The sequence below is a fragment of the Protopterus annectens genome, chromosome 3.part0, assembly GCF_019279795.1.
Source record: "Protopterus annectens isolate FY-2018-M chromosome 3.part0, PAN1.0, whole genome shotgun sequence".
Classification (NCBI taxonomy): Eukaryota; Metazoa; Chordata; order Ceratodontiformes; family Protopteridae; genus Protopterus; species Protopterus annectens.
This window is the reverse complement of record NC_056731.1, coordinates 381,655,139-381,677,013: the sequence shown is the minus strand read 5'-3', so window position 1 is coordinate 381,677,013 and position 21,875 is coordinate 381,655,139. Positions and strand designations below refer to the sequence as shown.

At 39.5% G+C, this 21,875-nt stretch overlaps 1 protein-coding gene across 1 annotated transcript in view; it reads right to left on the bottom strand.

Annotated features, from left to right (window-relative positions):
• AMPH (amphiphysin) overlaps positions 1-4,434 on the bottom strand; it is a 1,643,383-nt gene extending 1,638,949 nt beyond the window's left edge. The window contains exon 1 of the mRNA XM_044064832.1: positions 4,246-4,434. Coding sequence (XP_043920767.1) covers positions 4,246-4,314 — 69 coding nt within the window. The 5' untranslated portion in view covers positions 4,315-4,434. The remainder of the gene's footprint in view (positions 1-4,245) is intronic.
• Positions 4,435-21,875: the final 17,441 nt, after the last annotated feature.

The window sequence follows — 21,875 nt, the reverse complement described above, 5'->3', positions numbered from 1 at the left end:
AAAAAAACATTCTCTTCATGTTGTGTTAGGACAGGAGAGACTAATTACATTGATAACCATTTGTCCCACCAATAATGAGAAACACACAAAATATGAACAAACCTTCTGAAATTAAAAAATAAATAAATAAAATATGTATTTAAACCTCCTAAACTACAAAGCTCTAATGTATCTCTCAGCAGGTGAGTACAGTTAAATGGTGTGCTGTGCCATGTGTTTGGAAGCACAAATTATAATGTTAATGAGAAGCTATTATTTATGTCTGCAGTTAAGACACTTTAAGAAAACCACAAAGGTGAATTTTGTACAGCAAGGCTAAAGAATAGGAAACATTTCTACTAACAGCAACAGTTCTATGAGTGCATCCTTTCAGTTAGTTATACCATTTTGTGGATGTTTACACTTGTTATGCACAGCCTCAATTTTTATTCATAGTTTTGTAACCACAGAGTCCTACAGGTAATAACCATGCTCATAATCAGTGCATGCCCGAGAAGCATTTTAAGAAGATAACTACTATCCAGACAACAAAACAGTCACCACATAACAGCAGAGAAAAATAAATGAATGAGTGCATGAAACATACAGTAAGCAAAACTGCATTATAATGACTAGGTAAACAGCTCAAGGCAAACACTGCAAGTGGATATGCTACAAAAGGACAGGTGCCCTAGAAATATATTTAGCAGTGCAGAAAAATGCAGGATGAGGCCTAGACCTTCATTAGTTATGCAGTCCTTGATATGCTAATCCTAAATGGCATGGTTATAACCCGTAATGAGGAAAGTACAGACAATTACAGAACAGACTAGGATTAAAAACATGCTACTAGAATTAGAAACATGTTAGACAGTCACAGGTAATTTCATGAAATGAATGAGAAGGAAAAAAGGAAGAGAGGGGACAGCTTTGACCATTTTTGTGCAGCAACTGCTTTGGTTCTTTGAGATAAAAATGGAAGACTTGTCCATGCTTCTCCTCTGGATGCAAATTTTTTTACACTCACTTAAATGAAGCATCAGCTGGCACATGCAGATATCCCTTCACATGTCTCATTTAAACTTGCATGCCAAAGCTGACAAAGCTATAAAGTACAGACTTCATATACAATACAATAATTACCCAGTAAAAGTCAAACATAAATAAAAACTATTAGCACAGTAGAACAAGTCCAGGCTTTAAACAAATGTAGAAAATTCCCTTCCACTAAGAAGACAAAAAAAAAAAAAAACAGTCTGATTTATGCCCAAACTGCTGTTGCTGAAAGTTCAGTTTCACTAAATTCTTTATAATCACGTCAAGTCACCAACTCATCTTATCTATGTAATTACCAACTACAATCTCCTTTCTGTGTAGGTCAAGGGTAAAACAAATCCCAGTGTATTTCTGTGCTATTCCATCCACCTATTTAACAAAAATAAATAAAATAAATAGAAAATAAATAAATAAGGATGCTGAATTTTTCTGGGCAAACTCTCATCACACATGAAGTTCTACATTTGTTGAATGGAGATCCTGCTAGCTATGATCCTGTTACAAAGTAACTTCTGATGACGATGCACATGCGACTAATACTGATGTACAACTGTAGCCCCAAAGCTGAAATATTACAACCATGATCAACAGTGACATTTGCAGTGTAAGAAGAAAACCAACAAAGCACTCTTAGCATGTTTTACTAAGGGGCTGTTAGCACAAACTTATTCAATATCATATTACCTCAGTAGAAAAAAATTTAAATACTGATAGGGTAAACACTTATTGTGTCAATGACTTATAGAACAAAGGGACCACATGTAGCTAGCTGCTAGCAAGGGTACTGTACTTAAACCTTCTGAGGCGGTTGTAATATTATGAGTTGTATACTTGCAATTTCAGCTGAATGACACATTTTCTGCACATTATTGTTGAATTTATCTAAATTCTAAACTAGTAGCTACTAATTCAGGAATACAATTCAGCTCCCATCATCCATTATATTAATTACATCACACCTTGAGAAAGTAATATATTCTTGATAATATAACTATGCTTTAGTGTCCATTTTTAATAAATTAGCATGCAGCACCTATGGGTTATCTGGTAAAACAACACATTTCTTGCAGTTTGAGATTAACCTTAAAAAAGAACAGATATATAGATATAACTTCAAACTTAACTATGTTAGAAGGCTGATGTATCTTAATTTAAGCAGTTTCACAGGAGCTGATACACCTTCATACATGCCTGACATGAAAGCCTTCCACTTTGAACAGCACTCTTTTTCCAGATGAGCTTCTATAACGATAACAAGGCAGATAATCCTCTTACAGTCTTGAGGGGGGGGGGCAGAAGATGTTTACTTCAGTCCTGATGGGCAGCCCATTCCATAAATCCTTGCTAGTGTAATACTCCAGCCCTCCAGAATGTCACTCACAAAAAGAAACTTGATGTGCATAGCTCTAAACTATAGAGCTATGCATAGTATTGTCTTTAATGGAGCTTTTCTCCCCAGGACTCCATTGAAAATGAATTCGTATTGGCCCAATGGACCATGCTAGCAAACCAACAGCAAATAAATAAACTGTCCATCTCAAAATATGGAATACAATATCACACACTTTGGAACAAATGGGAAAGACATGGAAAACTCATCCACAGCTTTAACGAGAAAGTTCATAGTTTGGGGGATATTAACTGCTACTTCATACTTTAAAAGAAGTTCTTTTGATGAATATGATTCAATATTTGCAGTATTATTTAGCATGAATATTTTTCACTAAATGTATGTCAGACCCCTTTAATGTGAAAGCGTGGAATATCAGAGTTTTAAACACGACACCTGACGCTTTTTATAATGAGGTATAGTTGAAAGTTATGATTATGTTTTATTTATAAACTTTTTGTTTTTGTAATTTTATTTTACTATAATTAGAATTGCAAATCTCCATGAACCGCACAATCTCCTGCTTCTGGGACATCATTTAGAAATGCGGCAAAAATATTTAGTTCAATCACCATCATCAGAAAAACAACCCCCCCACACACACACACAGTTCACAAAACAGTTTTTAGTCCAGCACAACTCGATGGTTTTAATCTTACAGATAAAATTAAGAACAGCAGAAGTGGGATATGATGGACTCTGCATATTTGTTTCAGTAGCCTGAACTACACATAAAACAGTATTAAGCGCGCGCACACACACACACACACACACACACACACACACACGACACTTCCGATTGAGAACAGGTTTCAGAAGAGCACATTTTTTTAAATAATATCACAATACATGTAAGCAGTCAAGTCGAATGCAATACCAGACATAATTATTTATTTATTTCACAGCTTTGTTAAGACACAAATTAAACGACAAAAAAGATCATCGATTTTAATAAGTCTATAACAAAGGGGTCATATTATCCTAGACATCCTTCTGACCTTGTAACAAAGGAGCACTAGCCCAAAAAGGCCGTTTTTGTATTTGAAGTCACATCCTTCATTTATAAGATGCGTAATTTTCAAGCACTTGTTTATTGTTTAAGAGAACTGAGATCTCAATAATTGCCACAGTGCTACGCTGCTGCCAGCAAGGAATTAAATAGCTATATTCTTCTCTAAATGAGGAGAAAGCAGTGCTGCACAAATACAAAAGCCAAGCCTGAAACCCTAGCTAAACGCAACTATGTCATGTAATCCCTAACTTTAATCTCGCCTTAACAACCATCACGGGAGTGATTTCTTTACAACGTGGGACTTCTGCTCATGTGCTGTACCCACGCTCTGCAGGCACGAGCGACTTCCCTCTCGCCATAACTACTAGCGCACGCGGGCCGCTCTCCATGGTGCTGTAGTTCTCCAGCTATCTGCTTCGCTGGCTCCAAAGCTTCAGCATCACATTTCCTGGCAACTGCAAAATTCAACGGGACGGTGCAGCCAAGCCCAGAGATGCACACTGCTTGGCATACTGAAACACGCGTTTACTTACTGACTAAGTCTAAGAAACAACATTTATATTTTCTTTTGTATTTTATTATACACATATTTTCCACCATCCCCCATCTCCTGATCAGTGTTGGCTATCTGTTTGAAACACCTGCTCCCAGCACTGTACAGCATCCGGCTTTCAAGCACAGTGACAGGGAAGTGCAAGGCGTCACAAATGTCACACCGCCTTAAAGAGACACTATAATAAATCCAAAGATGTTACACCCCTGGTCGCAGTATTTCTGAAACATCAGCTGCACCACACGGACATCTTACCTTTTCTTGGGCCCTGCTGATCCGCTTCTGCACATTTTTGGCGAAGACGCCTGTCTTGATGTCGGCCATAGCTGATGGTACAGCGTAAAAGGAGAGTGGAAAGAGAAGGCTCGGAGCTGAGCTTCTGCCGCTGCTGCAACGCACAATACAGGGCTCAAGGGTACAGTTTGGGGGGGTGGGGGTGGGTGTGCCAAAACAAGAGCTTTAAAGGAGCCGCCTGTACGCCAAGCAGAGTAAGTATTAGGTGTGACTGCCACTTGTGACAAATCAATTTTGTGTATTTCTGTCTGTCTCTCGCTAACGATATTCTTGCACCTCAAATAAAATAGTTTTACCAGGCGTAGTCTAGTCTACAGTTTATTTGAAGTGGATAAAATGTCTTCAGTGCTTGCTTCCCGGTTAGTTATGTTGTATAATATCAGTTTGTATTTGTAGCAAGCGAAAGACGGAAGCTAATCATTTTAAAATATTACAATGATACAGAAAGGCAAATGACAAACAAAATACATACGGATTACGGGTGCTGAATTCACACTTTTTCGTGCAATTAATATTACAGTGCGGCTTTGTACTCATACCGCCTTTGCAGACTTAACACAGCGGGGAAACTGTCAGTTTTCCCTCGCATTTTATTTAATTTAGCCAGCCTTCCTAAATTATTATATGGGTGTGTACCATTGTATTTAAGATTCAGCATTAATTTGAAGAGCTAGTACACGCCAGAACGTTCTAGAGTAGTTTACACACGATGACCCTTCTTTGAGTGTGTTAGAAATAGTCTACGGTTAAAATATGTAGAGTTGAAGGACACAGTTCAGAACTAAATGAACTTCAAGAGTATAAGGATCTGGGAATTATTGTAGATAACGACTTCACGTTTTTGTGAATCATATAGAAATACGTGTAATAAAGCATTAAATCAAATGACTGGTATGTTAAAATATTTGTAAAACACAATCCTTATATTATGCTTTGTCTTTAAGCTTTTGTAGTAAGAGTGAACTTGGAATTCAGCAGCAGACCTCGCGATCTCCACAGGAGTTAGATGAATAATAGAGCACAAAGAATACGGTTTGCTAAGACAGATCAGGGCATGAGCCTAAGAGAATTAGGCCTGCACTCTGTAGAAAATAGATAACTAAGAGGTGATTTGATAACAGCCTTTAAGGCATCTAGTATGAAACTAGTTGTGTTCAGTATATCTACATTTTGATGACTTGTGAATCCATATGTAAACACACACACACACACACACACACACTCTCACATATATTACTTATAAAGGCATTTGTACAATAATTATGATGTGTGTGTGTATGCATATGGGTGTTTATATATATATATATATATATATATATATATATATATATATATATATATATGTGTGTGTGTGTGTGTGTGTATATGTATATATATATATACACACACACATAAACGTGTGTGTGCATACATATATATATCTAATCTATATCTATCTATACATATAATATATATATATATATATATAATTATACACACACACACGTTATCTGTTTACTGGCAAGTATGGATTTTTTATATTTATTTGAATTTCTGTTTATTTACATTTTATTTATATTTGTTAACCAAGGTAAGTGGACTAGTCTACTGTCCCTTTTCAGCCATGATCCATATCAGAGGAGCATAAAACACACAGGTATGCACAGAAACTGTAAGCTTCAGTGAAAATGACATTCTGTACATTAGAATATTTATACGTGTTACAAACAGTAAAAAGAACAAAATGCCGTAACAAAGGACAGTCGACTTAACAACAAATGGGAACATTTCAAAGTTGCACATTTAGTAAAATTGTTTAATGTAAGGTGTCATCCATTTCTGTGAAAGCAAGCACATTTAAATTCTTTGAATAAGTATTCCTTAAGTTTGGCTAAAGGCTTTCTGTGTCTGCTGCTTTCAGACAGCTGGCTCAGGTCTGGATAAATGGATCTGTCATAACTAGATTTCTGGTTATTATGCTTCTTAAACAATTGAGCCTTGATGGTTTTGTTGTTGTTGGTTTAGGCTGCAACAAACTTTTGGAAATAGGTAGAGTAGTTCTAGTTTTCCTGGAAAGTAGTCTTTGAGCAGGTGAGGTAAGAATATCATCACTGGGTATGTTTCTGAGATTAATTAAATTCAAGAATACATCAGCATTGTCACACTTTGACATTTCAAGTAACTACTTTGCACTCTGTACTGCTCATTCAGCTAGACCATTGGATTGGGGATATTCAGGACTACTAGTGATATGTACAAAGTCTCATTCTCTTGCAAATTTCTGAAACAGCTGGCTAGTGAATTGAGTACCATTGTCAAAAAAAAGTTTGTGTGGACAACCATGAACTGAGAAATGATATTTCAACTTAGTAATAACAGTAGTTGAGGATAAGTTTGGTAGTAGATCAATCTCAAATCAGTTTGAATAGGAGTCTACCAAAACTAAGTAGTATTGATTGTTCCATGCAAAGATATCAGTTGCTACAGCAGACCAAGGAAGTTCAAGAACTGGATGTAGATGAAGCAGCTCTCTTTGCATATGCAGTCTAGTACTATTGCATACTGAACAAGAAGAAAGAACTCTATCAATGTCTTTTGATAATTCTCTGGCTCTTATCTTTGTGGATGTGGATCCTTGGTGACCACGATGCAAAATTTGAATATATTCTTGTTGTAAGGAAGCAGGAACAGCAATTTTAATACCTTTGAAAATAATGCCATCTTCCATCAACAGTTCATCTCTGTAAGAAAAATATGCTTGCACCTCAGGTGATACTCAGTCATCTGACATTAATATAATGATTGAACTTCTGTGCAATTCAATCAGTCTGAGTGTGATCTCTTAACTCAATAAGTCTAGTTGTGGAAAAATTATGCACTGACATCACATCATAGTGAAAGTTTATGTGTCAAGCGGTTCTGTTGTGTTTCTAGGAGATCTGGATACAGTATCAGCCAGATAAAGTAACTTGACTTTAGTGTAGACCATTTTGAAATTGGACTTTTGCAATTTGAACATCATTCTTTGCAATCTCGCTGGAGCAGAATGCATAGGCTTCTTCAAAGTAGTAACTAGAGGTTGGTGATCAGTTGCAATCTGTATAGCCTATACCTGTTGAGGCTACACACTCAAGTGCGCTAGCCTGTGTTACATATTTATTGCATTTTCCTGCTGTTTGTTGCAAAAAAGAAAAAAACAAAAATAATATCCTTGTTTCCCCGTCTTTCCTGACCTAGAGTAGACCAAATACAGGCTTTTCTGTATTCTGGACTTTTGGAAAGTTCCTGTGTTGCCCATTTCCTTTCTTGGATGAAGGGAGGCTTCTTTGTTCACCAGTGGCAGTGGGGAGCTTAGAGCAGCCTATCTATCCCTGGAGGAGTGTTCCCAGCACAAGAATCTGGTAGTCTATTGGCCGTTTTGGGCCATTTTCTAGCTCTTTCAAGTCCCCCTGTATAAAACCCGCTTTAGTGCGTTTTTTGCGCTTGTTACTACTCAGCCAAGCTCCTCGTGGTCCTGCAGAGTGGTGCTAGCAGCAGAGAGGCTAAAAGAGTGACTGCTAACCTGATAAAAGTGTTTTTTTTCCTGCTGCTACCTGGGCGACTGTCTGATCTAGTTAAGCTGCAAGTATTTCTGCTTCTTGAACTGTTTTAAACTGTTTAAAGTTGTTTTTGCACCTGCACTTTTATAGTTTGTCCTGTTTGTTGCATATACCAGTTGAGGCTACACACTCAAGTGCGCTAGCCTGTGTTACATATTTATTGCATTTTCCTGCTGTTTGTTGCAAAAAAGAAAAAAAATGATCCTTGTTTCCCATCTTTCCTGACCTAGAGTAGTCCAAATACAGGCTTTGCTGTATTCTGGACTTTTGGAAAGTTCCTGTGTTGCCCATTTCCTTTCTTGGATAAAGGGAGGCTTCTTTGTTCACCAGTGGCAGTGGGGAGCTTAGAGCAGCCTGTCTATCCCTGGAGGAGTGTTCCCAGCACAAGAATCTGATAGTCTATTGGCCGTTTTGGGCCAATTTCTAACTCTTTCAAGTCCCCCTGCACAAAACCCACTTTGGCACAGTTTTTGCACTTGTTACTACTCAGCCAACTCCTCGTGGTCCTACAGAGTGGTGCTAGCAGCAGAGAGGCTAAAAGAGTGACTGCTAACCTGATAAAAGTGTTTTTTTTCCTGCTACTACCTGGGCGACTGTCCAATCTAGTTAAACTGCAAGTATTTCTACTTCTTGAACTGTTTTAAACTGTTTAAAGTTGTTTTTAAACTTGCACTTTTAAAGTTTGTCCTGTTTGTTGCATATACCTGTTGAGGCTACACACTCAAGTGCGCTAGCCTGTGTTACATATTTATTGCATTTTCCTGCTGTTTGTTGCAAAAAAGAAAAAAAAATATCCTTGTTTCCCGTCTTTCCTGACCTAGAGTAGTCCAAATACAGGCTTTGCTGTATTCTGGGCTTTTGGAAAGTTCCTGTGTTGCCCATTTCCTTTCTTGGATAAAGGGAGGCTTCTTTGTTCACCAGTGACAGTGGGGAGGTTAGAGCAGCCTATCTATCCCTGGAGGAGTGTTCCCAGCACAAGAATCTGGTAGTCTATTGGCTGTTTTGGGCCAATTTCTAGATCTTTCAAGTCCCCTTGTATAAAACCTGCTTTGGAGCTGCTTTGCGCAATTTTGCACATAGCGCAGCATCGGGCAGCTCCGCTTAATTGGGTTTAAACCATTCTTGGCTCCACAAAGTCTGCTCTTCACTTTTTCCCTTAGAACTGATCTAGTTCTCATAATAAACACCCTATTACTACTCTAAAGCCTGGCACTTGCTCACTAAAGCAATTATATAAGTCAGCACTAAAAAATTAAAAGCACTACACACTCACAAACTCCCCTTGAGTACCTTGTTCCCCATTGGCCCCTTTTTCTATTATAAAGGAATTCCCAATACTATTCTAGCATGTCCAAAGGTCAGTTGTCAATCTCCTCTCTGGTCCAGCTGGTGAATCTGGGAATCTTGAGGCAATGTTACAACTGCCTCATGTACACAGACAATCCTCTCTTCCTCCTAACAAATTCCAACACATGTGAGAGATGCAACCATATAGCCAAACTGGAGGCTAAGCTCTCTCAACTCAGTACTGGTGTAACCAGTCAGGAGGAGAAGGAAACCATACTCACTACAATTCCAGTCTCACATAGACCTACCACGACAGCAAACCAAACACATAAACACACAAAACATACTGAGGCTCTAAATAAAAATCTGCCTAAGCAGCAGAGACCTCAAAAGCAGACACCCAAGCAACCACTACCCCAAAGCAAAACACGTGCAACACATAGCTCACAAAGCCAGTGTGCCAAACAGTCACAGCCCTTATGGCTAAACAACACACCTGATACACTTGTAATAGGTGACTCTATCGTCAGGCACACTGAAGTCCCGCTCACCAGGCTGAACAAGGAGAAGGTCACGGTGAGCTGCCTGTCAGGCACTAGGATCCGCCACATAACACAAGCACTCACGTCACTCCAAGGCAAGTACAAATATGGCTCAGTCATTGTCCATGCTCGTGTGAATGACCTGAGACGTACCTCCCTGGACTACATGAAAAGAGACATAGAGGAGCTCTCTGTGCATGTAGCCCAGGCCAGTATGACCCTGACCTTGAGTAGCATCTTACCCTCACCAAGAATGATGCCACAATATGAAGACAAGATGATCAATTTCAACAATTGGTTTAAGTATTGGTGTAATTCAAAGGGGATCCAATGCTTGTCAGCCTGGGATGACATGCTCGACAAGCCACAATGCTTTGCTAGGAACGGCTTGCACCTGTCACCCCTGGGCTTTCGGATATTGACAAAGGCTCTTGCCACCCCCATAGTGCCTTTTTTAGGCAAGGCTCAAAAGACAAACCCACCTCCATAGGTATCACAAGGGATAAGAAACTAAGAGTAATGCTACTCAACGCCAGAAGTCTAAAACTCAAGATGCATGCACTTGAAACTCTCCTTAACATGGAGAACATCGATATCTGTGCAGTAACAGAAACCTGGTTCAAGGCTCCCGAGAGCACCCCAGCACTACCAGGTTATACCTCATTCCATGCTTTTCGGCCCCAAAACTTGGACCGAACCACAAAAGGAGGGGGAGTATCAATATTCGTCAAAGATACCCACACCTCCAGGTTGGTGGCACAGCACGAAGCATCAGAGACTATCCATGTGCAACTAACAGTGGATAAAACTGCCTTCCAGTTTATAGCCTGATACAGACCACCCTCCCAACCCCAGGAATCCCACTCAGCCTTCCTGAGAACACTGGAAAATATGAAGGTCTCTCCAAACACCATTATATTGGGTGACTTCAACTACCCAAACATAGACTGGGAGCATTACTCTAGCTCCAACACCCTAGCCCAAAGGTTCCTAGAATTTATAAACTCAAATGCTATGGAACAACTTGTTACCACTCCCACAAGAGGGGAAAACATACTGGACCTGATCATCACCAACATGGGGGCTCTATGCTCCAGACCAGAAGTGTATCCCTCACTGGTAAAATCAGACCATAAACTAATCTCACTGGATATTCACATCCCAACCCCACCCCCTTCCCAGAAAACCACAGTGAAAAACTTTAAAGCAAATTTCACACTCCTCAAAACTGAGGTGGAATCCTTCAAAGCCCTCGGGCCTGTGGAAAATACGGCCCAGACCGCAGAATCCTTTATAAACGTATTCTATGAACACCTTCAGGAATGCATGGATCATGCAATCCCAAATAAAACCAAGACCCAATCCTCCAAAGGCAGGCATCCTGTCTGGTGGACCCCAGTCATAAACAAGCTATACAATAGAAGGAGGAAGCTACTACATGATAGAGCAAAATCCCAAAAAGGGAAGGCATCTCTGATCAGTATTAGCAAAAAACTACTGGCACTCATAAAATCGTCTAAAGCAAGCTTCGAGAGAAAAATTGCACAGGACACTAAGGATAATCACAAGGCTTTCTTTAGTTATGTTAGGAACCTGGGTGGGAATTCCCAGATATGCTCAGAATTAGTCCAAAATGACAAAAAATACACTAAACCCACAGACATTGCCAACATACTAACTGACAGGTTCAGCGCAAACCCCCCCCCCACCAAAAGAACAAATATCTATCCCAGCAGACTGCTGCCCCCCTGACATCTCATATGCTCAGGTAAGAGCCGCCCTCTCCAAAGAAAAAAACACAGCAGCAATGGGACTAGACGGTGTTCCGGGCTGCGTCCTATATGAACTCCAAGAAGAGCTAAACCCAAACATAAAACTACTGTTTAATCTCAGCCTTACTACAGGATATGTACCCAAAGAGTGGCGTACAGCAACAGTGGTCCCTCTCCACAAAGTTGGTGCTTCAATGGATCCTGGAAACTATCACCCCATAAGCTTGACTAGCTTGATTTGCAAAACTATGGAAAGGATCATCATGGATCTCATAAATAAAGGTATTGGGGACCTACAGACACTGGATCCTACCCAGTTCGGCTTTGTTAAGGGCAGATCCTGCCTCTTAAACCTGGTCAATTTCTTTGAAACAGTCACCAAGGCCATTGACGAGGGGAAGGTGGTCCACACAGCCTACCAGGACCTCGCAAAAGCCTTCGATGCAATACCCCACTCGGGCATTATAGATAAGCTCACCAGCTTAAATATAAACCCCTATGTCACTAGATGGGTTGCAAACTGGCTCAAGGACAGAACCCACATGGTTAGAATTGCTGGAGCCATGTCAGACTCCAAATGAGTTACAAGTGGCATCCCACAAGGCTCATTCCTAGGACCTCTCTTGTTCGGTATATATTTCTCTGAGGTACAGGCCAACACGGAAGGACTGTGGCTGACCAGGTTCGCAGATGACTGCAAACTAGGTGCCATAATTGACTCTCCAGCCAACACAAGCATCCTACAAAAGGGCCTCATAGAAACAGACAACTGGTGCCAGAGCCATGGCCTCAAGCTAAACACCAAAAAATATATAGTCATCCCTTTGGCAAAAACAAAGTGCCCACAAATTACCACATAGGTGGTAATCCATTAAGTACGGAAGAAGTAATTAGGGACCTGGGGACCCAAGTTGATAGCGATCTCTCATTTGAAAACCACGTGGCCAAAGTGGTTAGAAAAACATTTTATATAGCCCACCTAATCATGAAGGGATTCACATCTAGATAAGGGGAGGTCATTGTGCCTCTTTACTCATCCCTCATCAGGCCCATAATTGAGTACAATGCCCCTTTTGGGATGTACCTTACCAGACACCTGCAGCAACTGGAAAGACCCCAAAAGTACCTCACCAAGAGGATCAAAGGGCTCAAACAGATGCCATATGCTGCCCGGTTAAAGAAACTCCAGCTCTACTCAGTGGCATACCGCCTGCTCAGAGGCAATCTGTGCCTGACATATAAAGCCATGTCCAACCTGGAATTAATGGACATGCTGCACCTCAGAAAATCCAAATCCCATCGAGCTACACGCTCGAGAGACTTGAACCTCAGCACTGAAATAAATAGGACATGCTGGAGGGACAGATTCATAACCCAGAGGCTCCCTTCACTCTGGAATAAAATCCCAGTCCAGGTTAGGCAGAGTCCCTCACTGACTGTCTTCAAGAGGAATCTTGATGAGTGGATGGGAGATCGTAGGTTTACCCCGGGTATCACTTCTGTGTCACTGTTAGACAGAGGCACAGTATACTAACCTCGAAAAAGGGCATAGCAAAATTAATTTAAAATGGGTGACGAAAGTCAAACACACTCTGGCTAGGCTTATAAATGCCCTAGGGCATATAGCCTAGTATGAACCTATGAACCTATGAACCTATAAATATTGGAGCATGCAAATACTATAGCCAAAAGCTCTTTATCGATTTGAGCATATTTCATCTCAGTTTGGGTTAGTGTTCTAGATGTATAGGCTACTGGTCTGCCCTCTTGAAGTATGACTGTGCCTAGGCCAACTTTTGAAGCATCACAGGAAAGAATAACTGGTTTGATCACATCATAGTATCTTAATGTAGGTGGGGTGGCTATTTTCTGCTTAAGGTCTTCAAATGCCTTCTGATGATGTTCCAACCATGACCATGCAACATTTTTGCATGTTAGCTCTCTTAAAGATGCTGTTAACTCACTGAAGGCTTGTATAAATTTGCCTAAATAGTTGACCATGCCCATTGTCTGGCACTGACATCTCTAGAATAGCTGCTTGCTTGGTCTGGTCTGGTCTCAAGCCTGTACTTGTAAACAAATGACCTATGTACACAACTTCTGAAAGTCTGAATTTGCACTTCAGAGGCTTGGGCTTTAAGTTCACTTCACGTGCTCTGTCTAGAATGTTCTTGATGTTTCTGTCATGCTCTGGTTCACCATTGCCTCCACTAGATCGTCTACTATTATAGCACAGGGATAACCTGAAAAAATTGTTCCATTGCATGCTGAAAAACTTCACTTGCAGAATTTATTCCAAATGGTATCCTTAGGAATCTGTATATGCCAAACAGAGTACCAAAAGTAGTTAGAAATGAGGATTTGTGATCCAGCATCACTTGCCAAAATTATCTATTTGCATCCAAAACAGTAAATACAGTGGCATTCGATATTAGAGCTGCGACTTCTTCAACTGTGCGCATTAGATGATATGGTCTTATTATTGCTTTGTTCAAATCTCTTGGGTCAATGCATAGTCTGATTTCATCTGAGCCTTTCTTGTGAGCGGCTACCAATGACAATACCCATTCAGTTGGTTCTGTGACTGGACAAATCACACCTTGCTGCACCATTTTATCCAACTGAGCTTTTACTTTATCTGGCAAAGCTATCTGAACTCTTCTTGCTGGTCTGACTACCAGAGTGATCTCTGGGTCTAACTTCATGGAATATACAACTGGAAGTGTGCCCAATTTATCATCAAAGATATCAGCATACTCTGAGAAATAGCTTTGGAAAAATTAGAACTCGGAACTGCACTTACATGATGAACTTCTTTAGCAAAAGAAAGCAGATTCATTTTTAACCTGTCTTTGAGACCCAATAAAGATTGCACTGGCCATTGTACTACATGGAATAACAAGTTGTAACAGTTCTCAGTCAAATAACATGAAAGTATCACTGAACCTTCGGTTTGAATTTCTTCACCTCCATAAGCAATAAGTCTCGCACTACTGGTTACATTGAGTTGATTGTTAGTTCTTACTTTTGCAAAAGTATCTGCTGATATAACATTACACTTTTACCCAGTGTCTGCTTCAAGCTCTGCGGTTTTTCCATTAATCTGGACCATACAAAACACTTCACTTCTTGTCAATAAGTTTACGTCATCAACTCTGTCACCAAGCACTGGTACACCATCTACATAGAAAGCTGACTGTTTTGGCTCTATTTGATCAACTTGCTTTTGTGTGCGACCTTTCTTTACAACTGTTTGAGGCTTGCTTGATTGACAAAACATTTGAAAATGGTTTGATTTTTTGCACTTGTGACATTGCTGACCAAATGCTAAGCACTTCTCTCTTTTAGGCTCATGATTCGCATCACAATTGTGACAGTTGGGTTTTGCTGATTCATGTTTGTGTTGCACTGAGCTAGTGCTGGAGCTTGCACTTTTCCTGGAACTTTCAAGAAAACCTCATGGCTTCTTTGGAAATCCTGCAGCTGCCATGTGCTTAGGCCTGCTGTTTTTTGCCACATGTTGCATACTGTCTACATGTGCTCTGGAGCCAACTGAACCCATGCTTTTGTCACTCGCAAGCATACTTGTATGTTTTTCTGTCACCTCATGGATTTGAGAAACCTCTATGGCTTTGCTCAACATTAAATCACTGACACAAAGTAAAATCTTTCTCACAGCAGCACTATTAATACCACACACGTCTGTCGTTTATTAGTTCACCTTTTAGATTACTGAACTGATACGTCTTAGCTCTGTTTCTCAAGTCAGTTATATAAGCTGCAAATGTTTCCCCTGGTTTCTGATCTATTGTGTAAAACAAATTCCTATCTGACATAACATTCATCTGGGGGTTTCACATCTCTCTAAACTTGTGCTTCAAACACTCGGGGTCTTCCCTTGATTCAGCTTGTACAATAATATGGCAGTCTGCACCTTCTTCTTCTTCATATACTGATGGTGCATACAAAAATGAATGCTCACTTTCTATGGCCCTTGACCCTGGTAGGGTTAGCAAAATGAATGTCCTGGTGCATGCATCTCTATCTGCATAAGCTGCTTGTATGAAAATATCATACTCTTGCTCAAATATTCTCCAGTTCTCTGCAACATTCTGAGCAAACACAAGTGGTAGGGGTTTCTAAAATCTGTCAGCCATATTAACACATACCAGTGAAGGGTTTTTTTGCAAATAAGCATGGACATATACACATACACATATGCAGAAGTTTCTGGCATAAACAGAACTTGTCCAATACCTTCATGCCTTGAACCTATATTCTCATTAGTCAGAATTATGTGAATGAATGAATTTGTAGTACTTTCAAATAACTGGACTTTGCGAAATAAACTTCTTGGGCTTTTCGATACTTCACTGAAGTTTATAAAATAACTTTTTGATGCTTTACTGAATTTTGCGAAATAACGTCTTGATTACTAAATTTTGAGAAATAACTTCTCGATGCTTTTGGAATATTATCAGTAAAGGCAGAAATGCTAAAGCAATTTATCATCACTTGTGAATCTTATTGGTAAAGGCAGAAATGCTAAAGTCATTTACCATCACTTTGCTATACTTTTGGAATTTTATCAGTAAAGGCAGGAATGCTACAGTCATGCATCATCACTTTTTAAAGTCGTCACTTTAAGAAACACTCAAGAACTTTATGATGTGAATGAATAACTCTTGAGCACTGTAATACCCCTGTAATGTCATCTTTTGCAAGAAAACACCTCTTATCAGTGTAAGAAACATGTCAAGTAACTGCACAATGCGAATTAGTCAAACATCTGTTGCCCAAAACTCAATAGCTTTTGAAGTACTTTTATTTTGTGAATAACTGTGCACAGCACACTGAAATGTCCCCAAAATGGAAGTACCTTACTAATCAACTCTTTAGAGTACAACAATCACTCTGTAATGGTGGCCCTTTGTGAATAGACACACCCAGCACAAGAATGTTTCAAAATAGCTATACTTTGACTGGATTGCATGAAATAGTTGCACTTTACACACAATGAACTCTTCAAAATACATGCACAGTAATAAGCACACACTATAAGCCCTTATACATAATCTTGAGCTATTTCAAATAACTTTAGTTATGCCCTTGTTAAAATACAAAGTCATAATTATGCCCAAACACAGCACTTTGCCCAAACACAGCACTTTGTGTGCATACTTTTGCTTTGTATTTTTATGAGATTGTGTAAGTCCATTTCTTATCATTTGTTACTGTAACAACCTTCTCTCTCTCACTCTCTTCATTCATCAGCCCCTCAAAGTACTCTTTCCATCTGCTCAACACACTCTCCTTGCTTGTGAGTACATTTCCCTCATTATCCTTTCCCTTACCTGCTGCACATCTTTCCCAGCTTGGTAACTTACTTTTGCTTAGTGTGCCCTTTTTTATTGTAATCATTTTGTTCCATTGAGCCCTTTTTTATATCCAGCGTACATTTCTTCTACTTGTTCTAGTCTGAGCATGCCAAACTTTGCCTCAAACACACTTGTTTTGCTGTAAACATACTAATTTTCTCATTTTGCTTTACAGTTAACCATTTTGCATAACCGGGTTAGTCCAGCAGGGTTTTTGGCCCATTTTCAGTGGAGACCCGAGGAGAAAAGCTCCAAGTACAGACAGTTTACAAAAATAAAATACATTTACAGTAACAACTGATAAGAAATGGAGTTATACAATCTCATAAAAATACAAAGCAAAAGTATGCACACATATTGTAGTTGAATAGTTTAGAATATTTACATATTTACAAACATGAAATACTTTCATCTCAAACATTTTCTTTAGTTAACAAACTTTTCATACTTTCTGCTTGCCTGATAACACGATCTGTGCCCTTGTAATGCCCCTTTATTGTCTTTTGTATTGAGTAAATAATTAATTTTATTTCTCATTACCTTTGATTTTTTTCTGGCTAAGTTTGTGCTCTTTTTCTCTCGGTTTTACCTTCCTTGTTGTCTTTGCATCTCATGGCTCAGAATATTCTTCTCTCTTTCATCCTGGTTCTGACACCATGTTGCTTTTGTGTTAGGACATGAATAAACAAATCTTCATGGGTTCTATTCAAGCAGCTTTATTGTATACAATCACATTACTACTGTTGACTATAGACTGTAACTTAGCTAGCTTATATACAATTGACTATGATCATGCATGCTTATGCCCTTAGCTGCTCTTTCAAAATGCCACTAAGGTTGTGCACATGTGCGGGTTATATACGTGCACATAAAGCCTCACATGCTTCTTAAAGATACAAGCACACACACTTTATACTCTGATCTACAAACACCCTCAGAGCAAACATCACATCTTCAGTGCTCTTTCTGGCATGAAACCATACTGCTGCACACTAATCATCACCTCCCTTCTTATCCTAGATTCCACTACTCTTTTGTATAACTTCTTGCTGTGGCTGATCAATTTAGTCTGTATGTAGTTACTACAGCTCTGCACATCACCCTTATTCTTAAAAATCAGTAACAATACACTTCTCTACTCCTTAGGCATCCTCTCACTTTCCAAGATTTCATTAAACTGGCCAGTTACAACCCCACTGCCATCTCTCCTAAATACTTCCATACCCCAACAGGTATGCCATCTGGACCAACAGCCTTTCCATTCTTCATCCACTTCATAGCTGTCCTTCCTTCCTCCTTGCTAATTCATTGCACTTCCTGATTCACTATGCCCACATTATCCAACCTTCTCTGTCTCTCATTCTCTTCATTCATCAGCCTCTCAAAGTACTGTTTCCATCTCGCCAACACACTCTCCTTGCTTGTAAGTACATTTCCCTCATTATCCTTTATCACCCTTACCTGCTGCACATCTTTCCTAGCTTGGTAACTTTGTCTAGCCAGTTGGTACAGATAATTGTCTCCCTCCTTAGTGTCTTTCCTTTCATACAACCCCCCATATGCCTTATTTTTGCCACCTCTGTCTTCACCATACACCTCATCTCCTTGTACTCCTGTCTACAATCTTCATCTCTCTGACAATCCAACTTCTTCTTCATCAACCTCTTCCTCTATATATTCTCTTGTAGTTCCACTTTCCACCACCAGGTCTCCTTGTCCTCTCTCCTCTGTCCAGATGTCACACCAAGCACCTCTATAGCTATCTCCCTTACCACCTCTGCTGTGGCTGCCCTGCTATCTGGCAACTCTTCACTGCCACCCAGTGCCTGTCTTAACTCTTCTCTGAACTCTACTTTACACTTATTCTTTTTCAACTTCCACCATTTGATCCTTGGCACTGCCTTCACTCTCTTCCTCTTCTTCTTGATTGCCAATGTCATCCTACAGACCACCATCCTATGCTGCCTAACTAAGTTTTCCCCTGTCACCACTTTGCAGTCTCCAGTCTCCTTCAGACTGGCCCTTCTACATAGGATATAAGCTACCTGTGTGCATCTTCCTCCACTCTTGTACATCACCCCGTGCTCCCTTTTCTTAAAATATGTATTCGCCACAGCCATGTCCATCCTTTTCATAAAATCCCCTATCATCTGAACTTCTGCATTCCTCTCCTCAACACCATAACAACCCATCACCTCCTTATCCCCTCTGTTCCCTTCACCAACATGCCCATTGAAATCCATTCCAATTTCCACTCTCTCACCTTTGGGTACTCTCTCCACCACTTCATCCAACTCAGTCCAAATTTTTTTTTCTCAACCATCACATACCCAAGTTGCTGAGCATATGCACTAACAACATTCATCATCACACCATCAATTTCCAGCTTCATAAACATCACTATCCAATACTATTTCACCTCCAAAACACTCTTGACATATTATCCCTTCAGGTTAACTCCTAGCCCACTACTCCTCCCAATCACACCATTTTAGAACAATTTGAACCCACCTCCAATACACCTGGCCTTGCTCCCCTTCCATCTGGTCTTTTGCCTGCACAATATATCAACCTTACTTTTCTCCATCAAATCAGCTGGCTCTCTCCCATTACCAGTCATACTGCCAACATTCAAAGTTCATACCCTCACTTCCACACAACTAACCTTCATCCTCTCCTCCTGGCTCTGGGCATGCCTTCCTCCTCCTCTTCTCTTTCTCATTTGGCCAACAGTAGCCGAATTTTCCACCAGCACCTTGTTGGCAAACAGTACTAGTGGCGGTCGTTGTTAACCTGGGCCTCGATTGATCTGGTATGGAAATCTGTATTGTTGTCCAGATATTTGATTCAGCAAAAGTTTTACACCAGATGCCCTTCCTGACATAACCCTCCCCATTTATCCGGGCTTGGGACCAGCACAAAAAATACACTGGATTGTGCATCCCCCAGTGGATGGGTTATATTGCCTACACAGTGACCTATTAAAATCCAGAATATTATATTATCCATGACATTAACATACTTACTATGGGTGAAGAGTTATTGCTGAGTCTGTAGACAAGAATAGAACTGTGAGTGCTGAAGTACCTCAATTTGTGTTCATTTTTTTCAAAGCCATAACATGTTGCATTTCAAATAAAATTACACTTTCCCATCCCAGGACACTTCTTACTGCTTTAAATGTTGTAGTGAAATAATCAGTGTAAAACATCCTAAAGGAATTAATTAAAATATTCCTCCCAGAACCGAGGCATCATGATAATCTCTTTCTCTCTTTAAGATTTCATAATACTCCCCAACACCACCCAAATAGAATGAGGCAATGGCTAGTCAATGAATGGCTTCTTATCATGTGAAATAAGAGCAACAGATCTCATTGCCTACCTTGCAGCCTCTTTCATGAGTGGAAGTAGATTCTTCAGTATTCAAGTGTAGTTTGTGATTGAAGGTACATTAATATAAAGTGGCATGATAGAACACATATGCCCACAGCAGTAATCCATGCGATTTTCTTCAAGTTCATTACTGTGGTCACCATTTCTTACTTTTTGATAAGAGGCAAAATTTGATTGAATTGAATATAAAGTCAAGACTGGGAGCTAGGTAACCTGTGAAAATAAAGGAACATTATTTGATTGTAATTAAATATTTGGTAAGACTTGCTGGGAGGCAGTGCATATGCATGAAAAAAAAAAAAACATATATGACTGTGACTATTAGTTACCCCACATTCATCACACTCAAACATCTGAGGAACAAACTTGGAGATGAAGAAGTAAGATGTGTAAAAGTAAAGGAAAATTACATGATCACTGTTAAACAGTAAAAAAAAATACTTGTTAACAGGCAGTATATGCATTAGAAAACAACTTCTGTGATGATTGTTTTATCACAGTCAGACATCATTGGTAAATGCAGAAAGTTCTTTTCTATGAGAGAGGCAGGGCGTGTATGAAACTAAAAGACATTTAAATGAATATTGGCAAATGATCATTGTTATGGCTTGTCAAGGAGGAGTAGTGTATGCTTTTCAGTTGAAGTTGAAATACATACTGTAACCTTCATATATTTCATTTTTATCACTGTCAAACAGAAGTATAAATGGAAGGTGGCAAGCTTTTAGGACTCTGTGAGCAACAGGTTGTCTGGAAATGAAAAATCAATGCCATGATTACTGTTAAATATTTAGCGATGAGGCTTGTCAGGACAAGCAATGTAAGTGCCTGAGATGACAAGTTGAAATTCATGCCATAACCATTATTTCTTTCACTTTCATCCCAAAAATTATCACGGATGCTTACAGAAAGTGTCTATCCTTGAGAAAGGTAAGCTTTGTATGCAAACGGCAAATCACTGCAGGGATCAGAGCTAACTCTTGCGTGAATGTATGTACAGCAAAATCTGTGAAAGAAAAAAAAAAACATCACAATGTTTGTGTTTGTGGACAGTTTAAGTGAGTGCTTCATAGTCAAAGATGTACTCTGTCAGATGGGATGCAGTCTAATGGGACAAGCTAGGAGTAAACATTTCTGAAACTAGAACAAGTGGGTTTTGTGGTATTTTAGAAATACAGGGAAGACATAACAGTAAAAACAAAATGAAAATGCCAGCAAAGCTAGAACATCCACTGAGTGACCTCCCAAACCTCTTGTATCAGAGGCACATGGGATATATGCAAATGACCTTTATGAACATCAGGTGTTTTAGGTAACTGGTGATTCTGAACAAGTCATGGGCATTCAGAATTGCCAATTAGCTGAAACACCTGATGTTCATAAGGGTCAATTGCATATATCTCATGTGCCTCTGATACAAGAGGTTTGGGAGGTCACCCAGTGGAAGCTCTAGCTTTGCTGGAGTTTTCATTTTGTTTTTACTGATTGGTTTTTCAGTGACCTTATCACTTATTGTTTTAGGGAAGACATAACAGGTATTTTTGTCTCAAGTTGTTACATTATTATTACAATTTGAAAGCATGGGAATACATTTACATTTAGTTCACAATGAACGCGCAGATTTATAATTTTCCTTATG